The following is a 23,232-nucleotide window of genomic DNA, read 5'->3' as shown; positions in this document are numbered from 1 at the left end:
AATAAAGGTATCTGTATTAATTATTTTGTTATTATTAATGATTAATTAAGTAAATAAAAAGGGTTTTAATTTTATTTTTATTCTTAATGTAAATATAAATAACAATGAAGCTGGTTAGGTTAACTTGCTACATTAAATTATAATACACTTATTTTTAATAAATTTAACACATATTAGCCCAATCTCCATTCGACACTTTAAATAACTTAAACGTCACGTCAACTATTAAAATGGGTAGTAAAACCCATAAAGGGGCCAAAATCTCCATGCATGCAATAAACATGCTTTGATTCGAGTTAAAACGTAATGAAATTACACCATATTCCATTTTTAATCAAATCTAAAACTATTAATAATAAATTCAGTTCATAATCAATAAGATAAGTAGCGTTTAAACATAAATTAAAACGTTTTAAAAAAATGTATGTCGTTTTAGATTTTACACAAAGGAAAATAATGAAGTTAGCTACGTCAAAATTGACATTATGTCAAATTGAAATAAAGATATCTGTATTAATTATTTATTATTATTAATGATTAATTAAGTAAATAAAAAGGGTTTTAATTTTATTTTTATTCTTAATGTAAATATAAATAACAATGAAGGTGGTTAGGTCAACTTGTTACATTAAATAATACAACACTTATTTTTAATAAATTTAACACATATTAGTCCAATCTCCATTCGACACTTTAAATAACTTAATCGTCACGTCAACTATTAAAATGGGTAGTAAAACCCATAAAGGAGCCAAAACTTCCATGCATGCAATAAACATGCTTTGATCCGGGTTAAAACGCAATGAAATTATACCACAATCCATTCTTAATCAAATCTAAAACTATTAATAATAAACTCAGTTCATAATCAATAAGATAAGTAGCGTTTAAACATAAATTAAAACGTTTTAAAAAAATGTATGTCGTTTTAGATTTTACACAAAGGAAAATAATGAAGTTAGCTACGTCAAAATTGACATTATGTCAAATTGAAATAAAGATATCTGTATTAATTATTTATTATTATTAATGATTAATTAAGTAAATAAAAAGGGTTTTAATTTTATTTTTATTCTTAATATAAATATAAATAACAACGAAGGTGGTTAGGTCAACTTGCTACATTAAATTATAATACACTTATTTTTAATAAATTTAACACAATCTACTAGTCCAATCTCCATTCGACACTTTAAATAACTTAATCGTCACGTCAATTATTAAAATGGGTAATAAAACCCATACAGGAGCCAAAACTTCCATGCATGCAATAAACATGCTTTGATCCGGGTTAAAACGCAATGAAATTATACCACAATCCATTCTTAATCAAATCTAAAACTATTAATAATAAACTCAGTTCATAATCAATAAGATAAGTAGCGTTTAAACATAAATTAAAACGTTTTAAAAAAATTTATGTCGTTTTAGATTTTACACTAAGGAAAATAACAATGAAGTTAGCTACGTCAAAATTGACATTATGTCAGATTGAAATAAAGGTATCTGTATTAATTATTTATTATTATTAATGATTAATTAAGTAAATAAAAAGGGTTTTAATTTTATTTTTATTCTTAATATAAATATAAATAACAATGAAGGTGGTTAGGTCAACTTGCTACATTAAATTACATTATAATACACTTATTTTTAATAAATTTAACACAATCTACTAGTCCAATCTCCATTCGACACTTTAAATAACTTAATCGTCACGTCAACTATTAAAATGGGTAGTAAAACCCATAAAGGGGCCAAAACTTGATAAAGTTCTAATTCCAAGGTTTTATTGTACTCCAATTTGAGACAAATCATAACTTGAGCGGCAATTTTTAATAAAATAACCATTACCAATAAGTTGTTCTTGTTTTTGATGATGCTCCACAACATATCATCTTTGCAGTGTATGATTATATTGAATAACGCGTCAATTAACAGGATAACATCATAGACCCATAACGGTAGGAAAATTAAAAACCAATTCCAATGTATTCGAGTTTCAAGTTGCAAACAAAGCAGTATAAAGAAAACTAGGAGGATAAACCACGTTACTATTGCTCTGTGCATTACCATTTTTAAAAATTATTAAGGTTGAGGTGCAATTGAAATTGACAGATACATAACCTCATTGTGAAACTTTTGACAGCTGACATTAAATTATAAAATAAATCAAAAATAATTAAATTGCAACGATTATTTTGAGGAAATTCAATTCTTATAGTGTTATTTATAATTAAAGTTGGATATAAAATATAACTTAATTAAAGAATATATAAATAAAGTTAATCTAACCTCAATCATGTTTGTCACATTCATTTTAGCATCAAGTTTTAAATTATTACTTTTACCGGCTTAGTAAGTTAAAAATACCCTAATTAATATATTAATTTAATTAAAAATTGTAGTCGTTCAACGGATTTTGAAGTGCATAGAAATTGGTTAGCGATAACTCATAATTTATCGATAAAAAAGTGGTATTACGAAGACACCTCGCAATGGACATTGGATTATCCACCTTTTTTCGCTTGGTTTGAATATTTGCTATCGTTTATAGCATGGTTTTTCGATCCAAATATGTTGGAGATAAAAAATTTAAATTATCAATCGTTCGAAACTGTTGCATTTCAAAGATTTTCGGTTATTTTCACCGATTTAGTGTATGCTTATGGGGTTAAAGAGTAAGAAATAGACGATTTAAAAGGATTTATTTAATTTTAATTTAACTTTTAGGTGTGTTAAGTTATCGAAAGTCTCTCAAAATGGGTTATTAACCATGTTATTGGTGTTCAATGTTGGGTTATTTTACGTGGATCATATTCATTTTCAATATAATGGAGTTATGTATGGAATTTTGTTGATATCAATTTCAAAAATGATTCAGGTTGAATTAAATAAAAGAAATAATTTGAATTTATTAGTTTTGTTTTAGGAGAAATATTTATTTTCGGCGTTTTGGTTTACTTTTTTGATTAATATGAAGCATATTTATGTTTATTTGGGTCCAGCTTATTTTATTTATTTATTAAGGAATTATTGTTTCACCAAAACAAAGCGGAAAATTAATTTTTCTGTTATTAATTTTATTAAACTTGGGGTAATTGCCTCTATGGTTTTTTTAATTAGTTTTTTGCCCTTTTATGATCATATCCCGCAGGTGATTTATTAATTTTATTGATGAATTTGAATTAAATGGGATTTTTTAGGTTTTATCGCGGTTATTTCCGTTTAGGCGTGGGTTATCCCATGCTTATTGGGCCCCAAATATTTGGGCTTTATACAATACGATGGATAAAATGTTGGTTTTTGGTGCTAAAAAGTTAGATATTTCAGTTATAAATAATTCAAGTATGACGGGGGGTCTGGTACAAGATATTTTTCATTCTATTTTGCCAAATATTACACCTTTATACACAATGGCTTTAACTGCAATTTTTATTTTACCTGGAATGGTAAAATTGTGGAATGTTGATAAGAAAAGTAATGAATTTATAAGATTTTTGGTACTTTGTGGATTAACTTCGTTTTTATTTGGATGGCATGTTCATGAAAAAGCTATTTTAATGGCAATTATTCCATTAAGGTAACAATTGTTCTTTAATTATTTAATTTAATAACTTTTTGTTGTAGCTTATTGGTTATTTTCGATTCAGAGGACGCAAAAGTATTCCTAATTTTATCAACAACTGGTTTTTATTCACTCTTTCCATTGTTATTTCCACAAAACTTAATGATATTGAAAGCTCTTTTATTATTAGTTTATGCAAATTACTCTTTTTATAATTTTTGTAAATTATATCCCTTAAAATGCCTAAAAAACACTTTACCCTTGCTAAATTTATTTGAAACAATTTATATTTTCGGTTTTATCCCGTTGTTTATTTACGAAAACTTCATTCATTTAATTCTTGGTTTTAATCTAACATTACCGTTTTTACCTTTAATGTTAACATCAATTTATTGTGCAATTGGCGTTGTTTATAGTTGGGTGATTTATTATAGAAACTTTATGTTGAAATAAAAGATATATCTTAATATGGATTATTTAGTTATTGTTAGTTATAATCTCAAAATGAAGTGTAAAAAATGTTAAGTTTCGCGTTTACAAAATAACCTCAAAATGTAAATAACTTCTTTATTTATCAATACAAAGAATTAATTTATGTATCAAATTGAAGCTGAGGATGTCTTCTTTTAAAATCTATATAATATTAACAAACTTTATATAAAAAAGTTTCGAGAAAAATTAAAAAGTATGATGACATTATTTTGGCAGGTTGAAAGGGGTTAATTTTCAAATAATCATAACTTCATTATTTATCAATATAATGAATTGATTTATGTATCAAATTGAAGCTGAGGATGTCTTCTTTTGAAATCTATATAATATTAACAAACTTTATATAAAAAAGTTTCGAGAAAAATTAAAAAGTATGATGACATTATTTTGACAGGTAAAAAGGGGTTAATTTTCAAATAATCATAACTTCATTATTTATCAATATAATGAATTGATTTATGTATCAAATTGAAGGTGAGGATGTCTTCTTTTAAAATCTATATAATATTAACAAACTTTATATGAAAAAGTTTCGAGAAAAATTAAATAGTATGATGACATTATTTTGACAGGTTGAAAAGGGTTAATTTTCAAATAATCATAACTTCATTATTTATCAATATAATGAATTGATTTATGTATCAAATTGAAGCTGAGGATGTCTTCTTTTGAAATCTATATAATATTAACAAACTTTATATAAAAAAATTTTGAGAAAAATTAAAAAGTGTGATGATGTTGTTTTGACAGCTTAAAAGTGGTTAATTTTCAAAAAATCATAACTTCATTATTTATGAATATAAAGAAATGATTTATGTACCAAAATGAAGCTGAAGATGTCTTCTTTAGAAGTCTATTTAGTATTAGAAGATTTTATATAAAAAAATTTTGAGAAAAATTAAAAAGTGTGATGATGTTGTTTTGACAGCTTAAAAGTGGTTAATTTTCAAAAAATCGTAGTTTCATTAATTATGAATATAAAGAAATGATTTATGTACCAAATTGAAGCTTCAGATGTCTCCTTTCGATGCCTATATAATATTAACAAACTTTATATAAAAAGATTTTGAGAAAAACTAAAAAGTGTGATGATGTGTTGACAGTTTAAAAGTGGTTAATTTTCAAATAATCATAACTTCATTATTTTGTCAATATAATGAATTGATTTATGTATCAAATTGAAGCTGAGGATGTCTTCTTTTTAAATCTATATAATATTAACAAACTTTGTATAAAAAAGTTTCGAGAAAAATTAAAAAGTATGTGACATTATTTTGACAGGTTAAAAGGGGTTAATTTTCAAATAATCATAACTTCATTATTTATCAATATAATGAATTGATTTATATATCAAATTGAAGCTTAAGATGTCTTCTTTCGATACCTATATAATATCAATAAACTTTATATAAAAAAGTTTCGAGAAAAATTAAAAAGTATGATGACATTATTTTGACAGGTTGAAAAGGGTTAATTTTCAAATAATCATAACTTCATTATTTATCAATATAATGAATTGATTTATGTATCAAATTGAAGCTGAGGATGTCTTCTTTTGAAATCTATATAATATTAACAAACTTTATATAAAAAAATTTTGAGAAAAATTAAAAAGTGTGATGATGTTGTTTTGACAACTTAAAATGGGTTAATTTTCAAAAAATCATAACTTCCTTATTTTTGAATATAAAGAAATGATTTATGTACCAAAATGAAGCTGAAGATGTCTTCTTTAGAAGTCTATTTAGTATTAGAAGATTTTATATAAAAAAATTTTGAGAAAAATTAAAAAGTGTGATGATGTTGTTTTGACAGCTTAAAAGTGGTTAATTTTCAAAAAATCGTAGTTTCATTAATTATGAATATAAAGAAATGATTTATGTACCAAATTGAAGCTTCAGATGTCTCCTTTCGATGCCTATATAATATTAACAAACTTTATATAAAAAGATTTTGAGAAAAACTAAAAAGTGTGATGATGTGTTGACAGTTTAAAAGTGGTTAATTTTCAAATAATCATAACTTCATTATTTATCAATATAATGAATTGATTTATGTATCAAATTGAAGCTGAGGATGTCTTCTTTTTAAATCTATATAATATTAACAAACTTTGTATAAAAAAGTTTCGAGAAAAATTAAAAAGTATGTGACATTATTTTGACAGGTTAAAAGGGGTTAATTTTCAAATAATCATAACTTCATTATTTATCAATATAATGAATTGATTTATATATCAAATTGAAGCTTAAGATGTCTTCTTTCGATACCTATATAATATTAACAAACTTTATATAAAAAAGTTTCGAGAAAAATTACAAGATATGACAGTCATTTGACAGCTTAAAAGTGGTTAATTTTCAATAAACAATAATTTCATTGATTATGAACATAAAGAAATGATTTATGCACCAAATTGAAGCTAAACATGTCTTCTTTCGTTACCTATATAATATTAACTAAGTTTATATAAAAAAATTTTGAGAAAAACTTAAAATTGTGATGATGTTTTGACAGCTTAAAAGTGGTTAATTTTCAAAAAATCGTAGTTTCATTAATTATGAATATAAAGAAATGATTTATGTACGAAATTGAAGCTTAAGATGTCTCCTTTCGATGCCTATATAATATTAACAAACTTTATATAAAAAGTTTTTGAGAAAAACTAAAAAGTGTGATAATGTGTTGACAGCTTAAAAGTGGTTAATTAGCAAATAATCATAACTTCATTATTTATCAATATAATTAATTGATTTATGTATCAAATTGAAGCTGAGGATGTCTTCTTTTCAAATCTATATAATATTAACAAACTTTGTATAAAAAAGTTTCGAGAAAAATTAAAAAGTATGATGACATTATTTTGACAGGTTAAAAGGGGTTAATTTTCAAATAATCATAACTTCATTATTTATCAATAAAATGAATTGATTTATATATCAAATTGAAGCTTAAGATGTCTTCTTTCGATACCTATATAATATTAATAAACTTTATATAAAAAAGTTTCGAGAAAAATTAAAAAGTATGATGACATTATTTTGACAGGTTGAAAAGGGTTAATTTTCAAATAATCATAACTTCATTATTTATCAATATAATGAATTGATTTATGTATCAAATTGAAGCTGAGGATGTCTTCTTTTGAAATCTATATAATATTAACAAACGTTATATAAAAAAATTTTGAGAAAAATTAAAAAGTGTGATGATGTTGTTTTGACAACTTAAAATGGGTTAATTTTCAAAAAATCATAACTTCCTTATTTTTGAATATAAAGAAATGATTTATGTACCAAAATGAAGCTGAAGATGTCTCCTTTCGATGCCTATATAATATTAACAAACTTTATATAAAAAGATTTTGAGAAAAACTAAAAAGTGTGATGATGTGTTGACAGCTTAAAAGTGGTTAATTTTCAAATAGTCATAACTTCATTATTTATCAATATAATGAATTGATTTATGTATCAAATTGAAGCTGAGGATGTCTTCTTTTCAAATCTATATAATATTAACAAACTTTGTATAAAAAAGTTTCGAGAAAAATTAAAAAGTATGATGACATTATTTTGACAGGTTAAAAGGGGTTAATTTTCAAATAATCATAACTTCATTATTTATCAATATAATGAATTGATTTATATATCAAATTGAAGCTTAAGATGTCTTCTTTCGATACCTATATAATATTAACAAACTTTATATAAAAAGATTTTGAGAAAAATTAAAAATTGTCATGATGTTGTTTTGACAGCTTAAAACTGGTTAATTTTCAAAAAATCATAACATCATTATTTATGATTAAAAAGAAATGATTTATGTACCAAAATGAAGCTGAAGATGTCTTCTTTAGAAGTCTATTTAGTATTAGAAAATTTTATACAAAAAAAAATTCGAGAAAAGTTAAAAAATATGATCAAAAGAACATATTTTGACATCTTAAAAGTGGTTAATTTTCAAATAATCATAACTTCATTATTTATCAATACAAAGAATTGATCTATGTATCAAATTGAAGCTTAAGATGTCTTCTTTATAATATTAAAAAATTTTATATAAAAAAGTTAAATGACAATTTAAATTTTGGGTGATTTAAATTATGACAAAAACTTTATGTTGCAATAAAAGAAACATATTAATATAGATTACTTGTCAATCTTTATTTCTGAATTTATTATTTTTTAATAAATTTATACATATCGTTTGTTAATAGGGCAATATTCGGCGTATTCCTCCCAAGTACAACCAGAAGATCGACAACATTCCGCTGTAATTGAAGAACTTGAACGCGTGTTGTAACTTCGTTTGCTCCGTAAAAATGTTTTAGCCAATTTTTTAGGTATATAAGGATAAAACACTGCAACAAAAATGAATAAGAAAAAAACTTTTTAACTTAATCTAAAAGAAAAAGCTTAAAACTTACAAAGTTCAAAATTTTCTTTTTGTTCCATTTCCTGATTACGCTTTTGACTTCTTCTTCTAGTTATGCGGTAAATATCTTTCTCACAAGCCCAATATAAATGACTAACCAGAGTTTCACGACATCTTATAAACTTTTCTTGATGCCAAGCATCCTTCCATTCGGTTTTAGATCTAACGTTAAAGAGAGATAGAGATGGTAAGAGACAAAACGGAAATTACCGTTTATGATCAAAAGATCTAATTAATTAATTAATTTCCTCACCTTCCTTTGAAAATTAATTCCCAATCTTGGTGATTTTTCGTTGCGCCAAAATCAAATAAAACGCACAAAGCTATCGTTGATAAAGTAAAAAAACTGGTGATGACTGTGGTCATCCTTTTTCTTTGCATTAAAGAAATTGGAGACCACTACTACCAAACTGAACCAGTTGATTCAGAGATCTGTGGAGATTTTCTCCACATAAGGTGGAAAACAACCTCTTCGAATCGGACAACATTTCCCCCCCGATTTCGGTCGGCGCAGACTCCCTTAACATCTTCAGTTGGTGATCTTTGCAAATTAAGTGGTAAATATCCGACCTACGTACGATCCGTACGATTGAGCAATAAATTTTCTTTCGAAACGTCTTGAAACGTTCATTAAAATGTCGAGGAAGTGTAATTTCCCAAACAATCTTTTAAACATTATCAAAGTAAAAATTATTTTTCGTATACAAACTTATTTTATAACTTATTTATCTTACTTGATCCACCCCACATATTGTTTTTTCTTCTAACATCGTAAAAACCTAATTCACTAACCAAACACTCTTATTATTTATTACTTATTAAATCCAGCTTCGTCATTCTATTTTTATAACTACAGCTAATTAAAGATTATGGATTTTATATAAAAAAGTTTTGAGAAAAATTAAAAAATATGGTGTTGTTTTGACAGCTTAAAAGTGGTTAATTTTCAAAAAATCATAACTTCATTATTTATGAATATAAAGAAATGATTTATGTACCAAAATGAAGCTGAAGATGTCTTCTTTAGAAATCTATTTAGTATGAGAAGATTTTATATAAAAAAGTTTTGAGAAAAATTAAAAAGTGTGATGATGTTGTTTTGATAGCTTAAAAGTGGTTAATTTTCAAAAAATCATAACTTCATTATTTATGAATATAAAGAAATGATTTATGTGCCAAAATGAAGCTGACGATGTCTTTTTTAGTAGTCTATTTAGTATTAAAAGATTTTATATAAAAAAATTTTGAGAAAAATTAAAAAGTGTGATGATGTTGTTTTGGCAGCTTAAAAGTGGTTAATTTTCAAAAAATCATAACATCATTATTTATGAATATAAAGAAATGATTTATGTACCAAATTGAAGCTTAAGATGTCTTCTTTCGATACATATATGATATTAACAAACTTTATATAAAAAAATTTTGAGAAAAATTAAAAAGTGTGATGATGTGTTGACAGCTTAAAAGTGGTTAATTTTCAAAAAATCATAACATCATTATTTATGAATATAAAGAAATGATTTATGTACCAAATTGAAGCTTAAGATGTCTTCTTTCGATACATATATGATATTAACAAACTTTATATAAAAAAGTTTTGAGAAAAATTAAAAAGTGTGATGATGTTGTTCTGACAGCTTAAAAGTGGTTAATTTTCAAAAAATCGTAACTTTATTATTTATGAATATAAAGAAATGATTTATGTACCAAATTGAAGCTTGAGATGTGTACTTTCGATGCCTATATAATATTATCAAACTTTATATAAAAAGATTTTGAGAAAAATTAAAGTGTGATGATGTGGTTTTGACAACTTAAAATGGGTTAATTTTCAAGAAATCATAACTTCCTTATTTATGAATATAAAGAAATGATTTATGTACCAAATTGAAGCTTAAGATGTCTTCTTTCGATACATATATGATATTAACAAACTTTATATAAAAAAATTTTGAGAAAAATTAAAAAGTATGTTGTTTTGACAGCTTAAAAGTGGTTAATTTTCATAAAATCGTAACTTCATTATTTATGAATATAAAGAAATGATTTATATACCAAATTGAAGCTTAAGATGTCTTCTTTCGATACATATATGATATTAACAAACTTTATATAAAAAAATTTTGAGAAAAATTAAAAAGTATGATGATGTGTTGACAGCTTAAAAGTGGTTAATTTTCAAAAAATCATAACATCATTATTTATGAATATAAAGAAATGATTTTTGTACCAAATTGAAGCTTAAGATGTCTTCTTTCGATACATATATGATATTAACAAACTTTATATAAAAAAATTTTGAGAAAAATTAAAAAGTACGATGATGTTGTTTTGACAGCTTAAAAGTGGTTAATTTTCAAAAAATCATAACTTCCTTATTTATGAATATAAAGAAATGATTTATGTACCAAATTGAAGCTTAAGATGTCTTCTTTCGATACATATATGATATTAACAAACTTTATATAAAAAAATTTTGAGAAAAATTAAAAAGTATGTTGTTTTGACAGCTTAAAAGTGGTTAATTTTCATAAAATCGTAACTTCATTATTTATGAATATAAAGAAATGATTTATATACCAAATTGAAGCTTAAGATGTCTTCTTTCGATACATATATGATATTAACAAACTTTATATAAAAAAATTTTGAGAAAAATTAAAAAGTATGATGATGTGTTGACAGCTTAAAAGTGGTTAATTTTCAAAAAATCATAACATCATTATTTATGAATATAAAGAAATGATTTTTGTACCAAATTGAAGCTTAAGATGTCTTCTTTCGATACATATATGATATTAACAAACTTTATATAAAAAAATTTTGAGAAAAATTAAAAAGTACGATGATGTTGTTTTGACAGCTTAAAAGTGGTTAATTTTCAAAAAATCGTAACTTCATTATTTATGAATACTAAGAAATGATTTATGTACCAAATTGAAGCTTAAGATGTCTTCTTTCGATACATATATGATATTAACAAACTTTATATAAAAAAGTTTTGAGAAAAATTAAAAAGTACGATGATGTTGTTTTGACAGCTTAAAAGTGGTTAATTTTCAAAAAATCGTAACTTTATTATTTATGAATATAAAGAAATGATTTATGTACCAAATTGAAGCTTAAGATGTCTTCTTTCGATACATATATGATATTAACAAACTTTATATAAAAAAAATTTGAGAAAAATTAAAAAGTGTGATGATGTTGTTTTGACAACTTAAAATGGGTTAATTTTCAAGAAATCATAACTTCCTTATTTATGAATATAAAGAAATGATTTATGTACCAAATTGAAGCTTAAGATGTCTTCTTTCGATACATGTATGATATTAACAAACTTTATATAAAAAAGTTTTGAGAAAAATTAAAAAGGACGATGATGTTTTGACAGCTTAAAATGGGTTAATTTTCAAATAATCATAATTTCCTTATTTATGAATATAAAGAAATGATTTATGTACCAAATTGAAGCTTAAGATGTCTTCTTTCGATACATATATGATATTAACAAACATTATATAAAAAAGTTTTGAGAAAAATTAAAAAGTACGATGATGTTTTGACAGCTTAAAAGTGGTTAATTTTGAAATAATCATAACTTTATTATTTATGAATATAAAGAAACGATTTATATACCAAATTGAAGCTTAAGATGTCTTCTTTCGATACACATATGATATTAACAAACTTTATATAAAAAAGTTTTGAGAAAAATTAAAAAGTGTGGTGATGTTGTTTTGACAACTTAAAATGGGTTAATTTTCAAATAATCATAACTTCATTATTTATGAATATAAAAAAATAATTTATGTACCAAATTGAAGCTTAAGATGTCTCCTTTCGATGCCTGTATAATATTAACAAACTTTATATAAAAAAGTTTCGAGAAAAATTAAGAAGTATGAAGACGTTCTTTTGACAACTTAAAATGGGTTAATTTTCAAATAATCATAACTTCATTATTTATGAATATAAAGAAATAATTTATGTATCAAATTAAAGCTGATGATGTCTTCTTTTCAAATCTGGTTAACTCAAAATGGTTAATTTTCAAGAAATCATTCCATCATAATTATGAACATAAAGATGTGTATCAAATTAAAGCTAAAGATCTTTTGTGTCAACGAGAATATAACTTCAGTCTTCTCTGAAATAAAGAGAAACATTTTTTAATAAACATCTTTAACCGAACTAAAGCCATGTTAATATCAAAACCAAAAAGAATTTGTAAAATGAATGTTTTTAATAGTGATTAAAAATCTGTCAAGGCAAAATTAAAAATAGTGGGGTAACACATAATTAAATCGTCAATTTAAAACTAAAAATAAACTCTAAATCTTTTTATTAAATTTCCAACAGAAAAAAAATTTGAAATACACTCGTAGATGAACATCTCGTTTTTCATTATTTTTATTATCTTTTTTATTAATTAGAATCAAAACGGATTGTACTTGTCGGTAGCGTAAAGGACATCTAAGGCTTTTATAAAAGCCCGATAATCCACTTCATCTCGCATCCCTCGTTCGTAACTGAAGCACTTGCAAATCATATCGAATTCAGTGCGCGATATCAAATTGTACATTCCTCTGATCGAAAGCGCTTTCAAGAAGTGACACTGAGATACTGTACCGCAATTTGTCCTATCATAATCCTAAAAAAGAAACAAAAAATGAAAATTAAATTTATTTATAGGGCTTATCCTCCTTATTATTTTCGAAATTTACTATAGAAAAATACTCGTACACCTGTTGAATGGAAAATAAACTACCTATATTTACGATAAATCGATCCGAGTATCGTAGGCGGTTCCGCGAAATCTCACGTTACTTTCGCGCCCTTATTAAAAGTTACGACCCTTTCGATAAACAAGATATCCACAATAATATTATTGTATATTTTTAATATTGTTTACCTGGAATATAGAGAGCAAATTCATCTGCAAATCGGGTTTCTTCGACAATTTTTGCATAGCTTTCGATAATATTAATCTCTCATCAAAGTTTAAGAAGTTCCTGTCGCAATCTTTAACAGGAATATGCTGCAAAGGAACTATCAAAGGTGCCCTTTCCAAACACGATTGAGTAAAAGCTTCTTCAACAGCTTCACAAAATCGAAGATAATCAACACACTCCTTCCTTAACGGTGAAGAAAATACATCCATTAACGTTTCAATTTCAGTTTCAGTCAATTCGAAACGACAACAATCTAAGCCACGTTTAAAATCGGCCCTTTTAATTAACAATTGATTACAACGATCGAAATCTCTTAAAAATTCTATGACACGGATTCGTTCTCGAACCACTTTTCCTTTTATTTTAGCTAATATTAACACGATGTCTTTTTCGTTTCGATTTGGTGGTGGTGGTTTACGCGGGGCGTTAAGTTTTCTCATTTCGGCTAAGAAACCGGTGTATAAGGGACCTTCGTAGGGTTTTGGTTCAATTTCTGTCATAAACCAATAATAATTAAAACCCATATCGTCGTTGTAACGCGCTTCCAAAGCGTAAACTTCTTCATCGGAGAGTAAAATTCCATTTGAAAGGATGCATTGACGCATTTGACCGCGAGAACAATGTCCGTTGTTATGCCTAAAAACAATCAAAATGATTAAGAGAATAAACAATAAAAGTACTCACTTGTCGCAATCCCTAAATATGGGTTTTAATAAAATTCTTCGCCTCATAACTTTTTGTTTCACCTTTTCGACGGCTTCTTCGCAAAGATCTCGCAATCCTCCTTTAACGTTGTTCCAAATTTCAGCCCCTTTTTTAGGCATTTCTTCAATTTCTCTTGGCGGGCTTTCGACGCAAAGACAAGGAAACTTTTCTAATTCCCTAACTGTAAAAACTTGCTCGATGTCGCTCTCAAAAGTTTTCCAACAAACCCTCATCGGATCGATTGGATCCCTATATTGAATCATAACCGATTGAATTTCAGGCAATGACAAAAATAATCGCTGAATCCCGCTGATTCCTAAAGCATCCAATCCACGATGAAATTGCGAAATGGTTATTTTACCACAATTTAAGGCATCGAAATGCTAAAAATTGAATTAATTAAAATTAATTAGAAAGAAAACCATTTTCTTTTTGGTACTCTAAAATATTCTCCGACTCTTAACCGATTTTCTAAAACGTGCCTTTGAATCCTTTTGATGATCATCATTAAGTCTTCATCAACGCGAGGTCCTTTTAACGCCGGATGGAAAATGCTTTGTTTCCCAAAAATGCTTGAAGCCAAAATCTTCCCGATTTCAGGTCGGGGAAGTTTAGGAAGCTCAGCGTCGATTATCCGGCCAGGAAATTGATTCAAAATATCCTAAAAAATAAACACAAATTAAATTTTTTTACAAATAACAAAAACAACTTACTCCCCCCACATCCATCATTCCATGTTGTTCCATAAAATTAGCAGCCGCATCAACAGCTGCCACAAAAGCTACATAATTCACCGTATACGAATCTTTTAAATACTTTTTAACTAAAAGAGTGAAATCATCAGCAGAAACGAGGATACCAAGGAAATCTAAAACGCGAGCGAAATGAGCTAAAGTCACCGTTCCATTATTTTTGGCAATCTAAAACAATTCAATTTTATTTTAAATTAAAAAAAAATCAAATAATTCTTACTAATAACTCTTAAAAATTCACGTTTAGCGTGCGTATATTGAATATTATTCGGTACACGTTAATAACTTGGAAGTTTTAAGCTTGTATAAGTATTGTCGGTTTTGTTCTTACTATCTTAAGTTAATAATTTAATCATTCACTTTCAACAAAAGAGCATATTACATCGCACCCCGGCGAGAATAGTCGCACTATCAAAAAAATTATAAAAATTTATTCTTTATTCATTTATAGTTTTTACGCATAACAAAATGAATACTTTTGAGTTGTTCACCGTTTTCCCCATATGTAATAATAAAATGTCTGTCATATTTCTGTATCAACAATAATAAGTAGGTATAATTTTGTCGTAATAAGTTATAAATAATGTAAATAATACAAGGTCATCCACGACGACCATCCATTAGAATTATACAGGATTCTGGCCAAAATAAAAATTTGAAAATATACAGTGTGTCCCCGGATTGTGTCCCCATAAGGTATAATTGAGGATAAATTTTTGAATTCAAATTCCATTTTTTGCAATTAAAGTCTGGATGTCATAAAACGAAATATAACCAAGTTTTATGTCAAATGTCCTCAAAGTACCAAAGTTAACGCAAGAAGTTTGTTAACCGTTGCAGGTAAAGTGGTCTTTCTGAGCAATGTACAGGGTGTCCAAATTTCAAACCAAATTTTCGTAGACCTCTTCGTTTTTGATATACAGGGAGTATTTCAAAATTTACGATTTTCAGACACCCCCCGTATCTCGGCTATCCGGAAACTTAGTAAAAAAGTAAAAACGGGTTCTAATAGATTTTTTCACGTAGAATGAAATGATGCACGAAGAATTTTTCTAGACATCACGGTTTTTGAGTTATAAACACAACTTAGGTTTTTTTAAATGGAACCACCTATATTTTATCTTTTTATTGAACTAGAATTTTTTCAAGCTTTTCAATGATATATAATACTCTATACTTACCTTTATAATTAACCTCGAAATTAAAAAAACCACATTATTTTATAAGTAGGCTATGATAAATTAAGTGATCGCGTTGCTAGGATACCAGAATAAACAAAGAATTTTGAAAATACTATAATATTAATTATTGACTTATTAAAAAAATGTATCTATTAAATTTTGTTTGCTAAAAACGAAAAATTATTAAAAACTAAACATTATGCAAATATGGCTTCAAGTTACAAGAATTGTTCAAAGTTGTTACCATTTTGATGCACACATTGTTCACAAAGTTTAGTAATGCGTTTAATTGCATTTAGAATAGTTATGGGATGTTGCTGTAAATGTGAAAAAGCATCAGTTACAGCAATTTTCAATTCCAATTTTGTTCGATTCTGGGTACTATATACCCGATTCTTGATATATCCCCATAAAAAGAAGTCCAAAATACATAAATCAAGTGATCTTGCTGGCCATCGCGTTGGACCATGTGTGCTTATCTACCTACTAGGAAATTCTGCAGTTAGGTAGCGACTCACTACTTACGCATTATGAGCGGGAGCTCCGTCCTGCTGAAAATAAATATTATTTAGCCGAATAAGAGGAATATCATCCAAAATCTCTGGCAAAGCCTCTTGCAAGAGGGCCAAATAGCGATTAGCGCAAAGGTTTCCTTCAAATATTTTGTAAACAATTCTTGGCCCAATAATAAAACATGCCACGCTAAAACCTCGCTCAATTATAATATGTTGGTTTTTTTGATGCCAATGCCTGTTATTATGGTGAACTATTTGTTCTTCGTAGGGTTTATATTTATACTTTTTTATATTATATTTTTTTGGCCTGGGCATCAAAAAACTTCCATAATTGATCAAATTACGCTTTATTCGCAAAAAAATTTTTGAATTTGGTTGCGCTCTTTCTGGATATCTGAAGTGAAACAATCTGCTAATAAAATGTTATTGCTGATAAATGTTGCATTCTACCTATTTATGTATAATTCAGCAGCTTGATTAACATTTTCATTTGCATGAATGTAAAATGCTAGCATGTCATATTTTTCATAATATTCATAGCGCTCCATTTCAAGAAAAAGATAATTAAGTTAAGTTAATTAAAGGTAATTAAGTAACACACGACTTATTGTTAGCACAAAATTCAAAATTAAGTTTGACAGTAATTAACTATATTTACTTTGTTTATTCCGGTATCCTAGCAACGGGATCACTTAATAGACAACCTAAGCCTTGACGTAACAGAGATGGGCGGAGCTTATATCGACTCCAAACATTTTCATAGCTAAGTGTGTTGCTAACGGTAAATCACCATATGCAATTTTTCAATTAGTGTTAAAATAAAATAAACTAAGTGACTTTTTATGACATTTTTATTACGGTTTATCATTAGCAACTGTGGTTAGCAACGAAATTGTTTGGAGTCGATATAAGCTCCGCCCATCTCTGTGACGTCAGGCTAGGCAGTCTATTTATCATTGCCTACTTATAAAATAATGTATTTTATTCAATTTCGAGGTTAATTATAAAGGTAAGTATAGAGTATTATACAGGGTGATTCATAAGTAATGGGCCAAATTGTAAATGTACGTTCAGGAGGCCAAAATAATAATATTTTCATTAACAATAATGGGTCTTAGTCTGCTCCTTACTGAGATACAGGATGTTAAAGCGAAAAAAATAAAATAGATTTTTGTTAATAGATCAGCTACTTTTCTACATAATGACTCATAGTTGACTTATAGTTTTTGTAAGGATAAACAATAATGTGTGAGAGGATTTGAGTTAACTCGTAGATGTCGCCACATGCGCTATATGAATTATGAAACGTCAATGAGCTTTTACGTTTAATGAATAGTTTAAAACATTTTATTGTTAAGTAAACTGATTCATTCTTGTCCTAACATAAATCAAAATGCCGAGACATAATCACTTTTCAAACGAAGAAATGAGAGACATGTTATGCGTTTACGCACAAGAACGTTTTTCTGGGCAAGCAGCATCCAGAAAATATCGTGAAATGTACCCTTACAGAAGGCAGCCAAACCGGAAGATATTTCAAAATATTTATAATCGATTGGGTGAAACAGGTTCATTTCGTCCAAAATATCATACAGGACGTCCTAAGATTATCACTCCGCAGCAAGAAGATGAAATTTTGGTAAGAATTGCGCAAAATTCTGAAATAAGCACTCGTCGATTGTCTGCAGCAACTGGAATAAGCCAACCATCCGTGACTAGAATTTTACACAAGGAAAATTTATATCCCTATCATTTTATACCTGTGCAAAATTTACTTCCAACAGATTATCAAATCAGAGTTCAATTTTGTCAGTGGCTGAAAGGAAAATTGAATAATAATCCAACATTCCTAAATAACATTCTTTTCACGGATGAAGCAACCTTTACCAGACGCGGAGTTTTTAATTGGCGAAATAGTCATGCCTGGGAAACCGAAAACCCTCGTTTAAAAAAAGATAGACATTTCCAGCACGAGTTTAAAATAAATGTGTGGTGCGGTGTAATAGGCAATACATTACTGGGCCCAGTTGAATTATCTCCTAATTTAAATGGAGGGTCATATTTAATTTTTTTAAATAATGACTTAGTCGACCTCTTGGGAGATCTTCCATTACAACTAAGAAGAAATATGTGGTTCATGCAAGACGGTGCTCCTCCACATTTTTCACGTGCTGTGCGCGAACATCTGAATGAAACATTCCCTCACCGTTGGATTGGACGTGGTAGTGAATTTCAGTGGCCACCATGTGTGGGGTTACATGAAATCAATGGTCTATGCTGAACCTACTATAAATACACGAGACGAGTTATGGAATAGAATTCAAGATGCAGCCAATTCAATACGAAATAATCCTGCTACATTTTTTAAAGTCAGACAATCCTTAACCAAACGGTTAAATGCGTGTATAAATGCTGGTGGTGGTCATGTTGAAAACCTTTTGCAGTAGCTCATAATTAAGCTTAAATTTAATTTAACTTCGCACAACATTAACATGTAGGTTTTGATAACAGTTGTCGTAAGTGGTCTTAGTTCAAGTCTGTTCTAATGTTGTATTTCGTTTTATTAACTGGCGTACAATAAATTGTTTTATTACGTAATTTTTTTATGGTTTCAGTTTAATATTGTTATCAATTATCAATTACGGTTAGGTAAATGTCAACATTCCATGCCATGCTTGTGTCTTAACAGATTAATGCTACGTCGACCACCGTGAAATGTAGTGTAGTGAATTAGTAAAATTCAAATATCTCGAAAATCGTTAATATTTTCAAGATCAAACAAGTATAGCTTTTTTCTACAGAAATGATGGGGTTATCCAAATTAAACAAGTATGTTGTAAAATAATGAGCGATAAAAAATTTGTAGCTGATTTCATCTAATTCATATGGCGCATGTGGCGACATCTACGAGTTAACTCAAATCCTCTCACACATTATTGTTTACCCTTACAAAAACTATAAGTCAACTATGAGTCATTATGTAGAAAAGTAGCTGATCTATTAACAAAAATCTATTTTATTTTTTTCGCTTTAACATCCTGTATCTCAGTAAGGAGCAGACTAAGACCCATTATTGTTAATGAAAATATTATTATTTTGGCCTCCTGAACGTACATTTACAATTTGGCCCATTACTTATGAATCACCCTGTATATCATTGAAAAGCTTGAAAAAATCCAGTTCAATAAAAAAATAAAATATAGCTGGTTCCATTTAAAAAAACCTAAGTTGTGTTTATAACTCAAAAACCGTGATGACTAGAAATATTCTACGTGCACCATTGGATTCTCCGTAAAAAAATCTATTAGAACCCGTTTTTACTTTTTTACTAAGTTTCCGGATAGCCAAGATACGGAGTGTGCCTGAAAATCGTAAATTTTGAAATACTCCCTGTATATCAAAAACGAAGAGGTCTATGAAAATTTGGTTTGAGGCATTATAAGTTTCACAAAAAAGTAGCTCAGGTTCGCGAAAACCGCAACTTTCTATCTTTCATAATAACTGAGATATCCTGCAAACCCATCGAAATTTGGACACCTGTACAGGGTGTCCCAATTTCGATGTCCGCATAGGCTATCTCCGAAACTAAAAGAGATAGAAAAAAAGTAGCTTACATGTCATGATCTCGTTTTTCGAGAAAATGCTAATGCCGAAAACTCCGAACAGCTATCGTCTTTTGTTTTCGCCCTATCGGCAAAAACTGAAAATTTTGCAAAAACGACAATCGCGAATATCTCACTTATTATCATAGATGGAGTATTATAAATAAAACATTATAGGGGCAACTTTTTACGAAGAATTCAGTGGCGTAGGTAGAATTTTTTTCCCGTCATTTATTTTCGAGATTTTAGACGTAACTTTATTTTTTTAAATGGAAACCATAGTGGGCTATGACTTAAAATAATTTGTTATTTTCTTCTGATAACAAATATATATAGTTTGTGGGGTATATTTCTTATACTTATTGAATAATTAACAAAAATTCATTTTGTTCTATCTAAAACTAATGTATGTATTTAAAAGTTAATGATGCTATGGTGATTACCATGCATACTATGATGGAACATAATGTATCAAATAATTGCCAAAGTTTGTATTTAAAAATTCGATAATAACTCTGGCCCATTATGTGCTGGTACGATGCACCAGCATGTTAAGTGTTAAAGTATAACAAAACTGAATAAAACTTTACAATGAATTTCGAAAATTATGAAAAATGTAACATGATGGAATGTTATATGTTATCAGATAAGAATGCGACGTTAGCCGCAGAATTGTATTTCACAAGATATCCGGAAAGAAGACAACCGCACGTAAGAACCTTCAGCCGGTTAGCAGAAAATTTAATAGATATTTGGTCCTTCCCCAAACCACATACAAAAACATACCAAAATGACCTGCAAGAGAAATTGCAACAAGACGTTTGACCCAAAAGCCGCTGCTCCCGAATATGAAAGAAAAATAAGTATAAACCATACAAAGCGGGACTAACTCATTATTTACGTGCCGGAGATGTCAATCGAAGATTAGAATTTTGTAGATGATATTTAAAAAAATTAAATAATCTGCTGTTTGTTCAAAATGTTATCTGGACCGATGAAGTCTCTGAGTGTTCAAAGAAGATTGGGGTTCAATGTATGGTGTGCCCTTTTAGATAATAGAATTTTGACATATAGTATCTACCATAAAAACTTAAACTCAGGGAAATACCTCAATATATTAAGGCAGCACATTGAGCCTTTGGTCGACAATTTGCCACTAAATATGTCTCAAATGATATATTTTCAATATGACGGAGCACCAGCACATAATGCCAGAGTTGTTAGTGAATTTTTAAATACTACTACAAACTCAAGGACAATAGAATCTAACAGGACTGCTACATCCATTGTTGTGACAGCCTACCCGCAAACTACGTCACACCATTTTCCACGCCCAGCTGTTGTTATGGTCTATGCGTTTGCTGTGTGTTTTTAGAGGTTATATCCTAGACGTATTCATATTAGTTTTGAAGTTTTATGTGTTTAGACGTATTAATGTCTATCATATAACCTCTAAAAACACAGACAGTTACCAGGCGTGGCAAATAGTGTGACGTAGAGTGAAAATCGATACAAAATGACTTTATATGATATATTTATCATATACAAAGTACTGATAACATAGACACACTTAAGTGGTGGTCCCGGTCCTCTAAAGGTTAAAAGAATGAAATAGTTGGCCACACTTCATTTTTAATAATAATCACCTTCATAAGTACGAAGGTTTTCACGGCGGGTGTTAATTGAACTAAAATTAGAACTAAAACTAGTACTAACACTTTCGCGTTTTGCCGTGCGTCTTTTAAGAAAAGGTTTGACGTTTCGGATGCCATGTTGCAACCTTCTTCATAAACTGTTCGAAGTGAATGCAACATGGCATCCGAAACGTCAAATCTTTTCTTAAAAGACGCACGGCAAAACCCGAAAGTTTCTAGTGTTAGTTCTAATTTTAGTTCAAATAAATATGTATCGTTGTTCGAAACAGGGTAACACATCACTTTATTAAATGAGTGACATTACCTTGTGCTTTCCCGAGAAAATTCAACAATACCAACATCAAAATTATAAAGTTCTAACGTGCACCGAAAAATATTTAGATCGACAATACCAACCTCAAAATTATGAAGTTTTAACGTGCACCGGAAAATATTCCGTATGTGCACGCTAAACGTAATTTTTTGATTTACGTACACGTTAACGTGTACCTAGACACTTCCTAATTCTTACCATTTCGTAATCTTGAAAATAAGGTCTTAAAACGAACTTTCTTAAATTCCTCAAAGCCGCAATTTTTGTTATTAATAAACTTAATCGTCTCTCTTCCGTTGTACTCAATCGGTTCACTTGTAAAGGATCTTCCCATTCTAACCCGGTTATTAACGGTCCATTTTTGGCGAATTCGGGAACTAGAAATAATTTATTTGCGAATTGTATCAAAAATTTTGTGTAAATTTACCGCTATCGTGAATAACTTGGCACATTTGCGTGTAGAAAACCCTTCCATCGGGGACTCTAAAATATTCGGCCAATTCGCTAATTTCTTCATCGGATAATCCAATTGTTGTACGTAATGGTCCAGATAAAACACTTACAAATTGGGATTCTTTAAACAAATAAATAAAAATTTGAAATTAAAGCGCCATCTGTTGACCAATAGTCGTTTTTATTTTTATTTAAAATATTTATAATTATTTATTTAAATTACCTGATATTAAGCAATTTTTATTGGGATCCAATGGAAGATAATAATCCCATAAATTGATCCCAACCCGAAAAATGGTGGCTCTGATTTTGTTGCATATTCTCCAAATATTTAACAATTTCACTTCTTTGCAAGGCATTTTAAATTATAATTTATTCTAACTTCCTGAAACCGTTAAAAATAACTATTTTAAAAAAAAATTGATTTATATCATGACTTTGACATTAATTATTTGAATATTATTTTTTTTTTTTTGAATCGGTCGATTTGATTTTGAATTTCCCGCTGGTTCCCACCTCAAAAAAGGTGATCGTTTTAAGGGTTTTGATTGGTTATCGACCCACGCCCAAATTACCCAGAATGCAAAGCGCGCGAGGTCCCCAGCGT

At 28.2% G+C, this 23,232-nt stretch overlaps 4 protein-coding genes across 4 annotated transcripts; 1 reads left to right on the top strand and 3 right to left on the bottom strand.

The window, feature by feature from the left end:
• Positions 1-58: 58 nt before the first annotated feature.
• On the bottom strand, positions 59-2,136 carry LOC111416853 (transmembrane protein 60). The gene has a single exon (XM_071199202.1). The coding sequence runs from the start codon at positions 2,074-2,076 to the stop codon at positions 1,663-1,665; it is 414 nt and encodes a 137-aa protein (XP_071055303.1). The 5' UTR covers positions 2,077-2,136; the 3' UTR covers positions 59-1,662.
• LOC111416852 (ALG6/ALG8 family glucosyltransferase xit) lies at positions 2,126-4,035 on the top strand. The gene is made up of 6 exons (XM_023048956.2): positions 2,126-2,358; positions 2,409-2,681; positions 2,734-2,884; positions 2,933-3,157; positions 3,207-3,583; positions 3,631-4,035. The coding sequence occupies exons 1-6, from the start codon at positions 2,303-2,305 to the stop codon at positions 4,019-4,021; spliced, it is 1,473 nt and encodes a 490-aa protein (XP_022904724.2). The 5' UTR covers positions 2,126-2,302; the 3' UTR covers positions 4,022-4,035.
• Positions 4,036-8,226: 4,191 nt separating this feature from the next.
• Positions 8,227-9,054, bottom strand: LOC111416861 (Insulin-like peptide 7). The gene is made up of 3 exons (XM_023048964.2): positions 8,748-9,054; positions 8,487-8,656; positions 8,227-8,420 (listed from the first exon to the last, which is right to left on the bottom strand). The coding sequence occupies exons 1-3, from the start codon at positions 8,873-8,875 to the stop codon at positions 8,254-8,256; spliced, it is 465 nt and encodes a 154-aa protein (XP_022904732.1). The 5' UTR covers positions 8,876-9,054; the 3' UTR covers positions 8,227-8,253.
• A 3,768-nt stretch (positions 9,055-12,822) lies between these two features.
• LOC111416862 (uncharacterized) lies at positions 12,823-23,081 on the bottom strand. Its single transcript, XM_071199559.1, has 8 exons — positions 22,849-23,081; positions 22,600-22,746; positions 22,371-22,549; positions 14,868-15,074; positions 14,594-14,815; positions 14,134-14,537; positions 13,410-14,085; positions 12,823-13,148 (listed from the first exon to the last, which is right to left on the bottom strand). Exons 1-8 carry the CDS (start codon positions 22,982-22,984, stop codon positions 12,933-12,935), a joined length of 2,187 nt encoding a protein of 728 aa, XP_071055660.1. The 5' UTR covers positions 22,985-23,081; the 3' UTR covers positions 12,823-12,932.
• Between the last annotated feature and the right edge of the window lie 151 nt (positions 23,082-23,232).

The sequence above is a fragment of the Onthophagus taurus genome, chromosome 10, assembly GCF_036711975.1.
Source record: "Onthophagus taurus isolate NC chromosome 10, IU_Otau_3.0, whole genome shotgun sequence".
In the NCBI taxonomy this organism is placed as follows: domain Eukaryota; kingdom Metazoa; phylum Arthropoda; class Insecta; order Coleoptera; family Scarabaeidae; genus Onthophagus; species Onthophagus taurus.
This window is presented reverse-complemented; position numbering and strand designations above follow the sequence as displayed.

Excerpts from the sequence above, each read along its gene's own strand:
- LOC111416861 (XM_023048964.2), bottom strand. The coding sequence starts at position 8,875 with ATGCAAAGAAAAAGGATGACCACAGTCATCACCAGTTTTTTTACTTTA. Across the intron at positions 8,657-8,747 it reads GAATTAATTTTCAAAGGAAG|ATCTAAAACCGAATGGAAGG; the intron begins GTGAGGAAATTA and ends CTTTAACGTTAG. Across the intron at positions 8,421-8,486 it reads AAAAGAAAATTTTGAACTTT|TGTTTTATCCTTATATACCT; the intron begins GTAAGTTTTAAG and ends TTTTTGTTGCAG.
- LOC111416853 (XM_071199202.1), bottom strand. The coding sequence starts at position 2,076 with ATGGTAATGCACAGAGCAATAGTAACGTGGTTTATCCTCCTAGTTTTC.
- LOC111416852 (XM_023048956.2), top strand. The coding sequence starts at position 2,303 with ATGTTTGTCACATTCATTTTAGCATCAAGTTTTAAATTATTACTTTTA. Across the intron at positions 2,359-2,408 it reads TTATTACTTTTACCGGCTTA|TCGTTCAACGGATTTTGAAG; the intron begins GTAAGTTAAAAA and ends TAAAAATTGTAG. Across the intron at positions 3,584-3,630 it reads ATGGCAATTATTCCATTAAG|CTTATTGGTTATTTTCGATT; the intron begins GTAACAATTGTT and ends TTTTTGTTGTAG.
- LOC111416862 (XM_071199559.1), bottom strand. The coding sequence starts at position 22,984 with ATGCCTTGCAAAGAAGTGAAATTGTTAAATATTTGGAGAATATGCAAC. Across the intron at positions 22,747-22,848 it reads TAAAAATTGCTTAATATCAG|AATCCCAATTTGTAAGTGTT; the intron begins GTAATTTAAATA and ends ATTTGTTTAAAG. Across the intron at positions 14,816-14,867 it reads GAATGATGGATGTGGGGGGA|GATATTTTGAATCAATTTCC; the intron begins GTAAGTTGTTTT and ends TTTATTTTTTAG.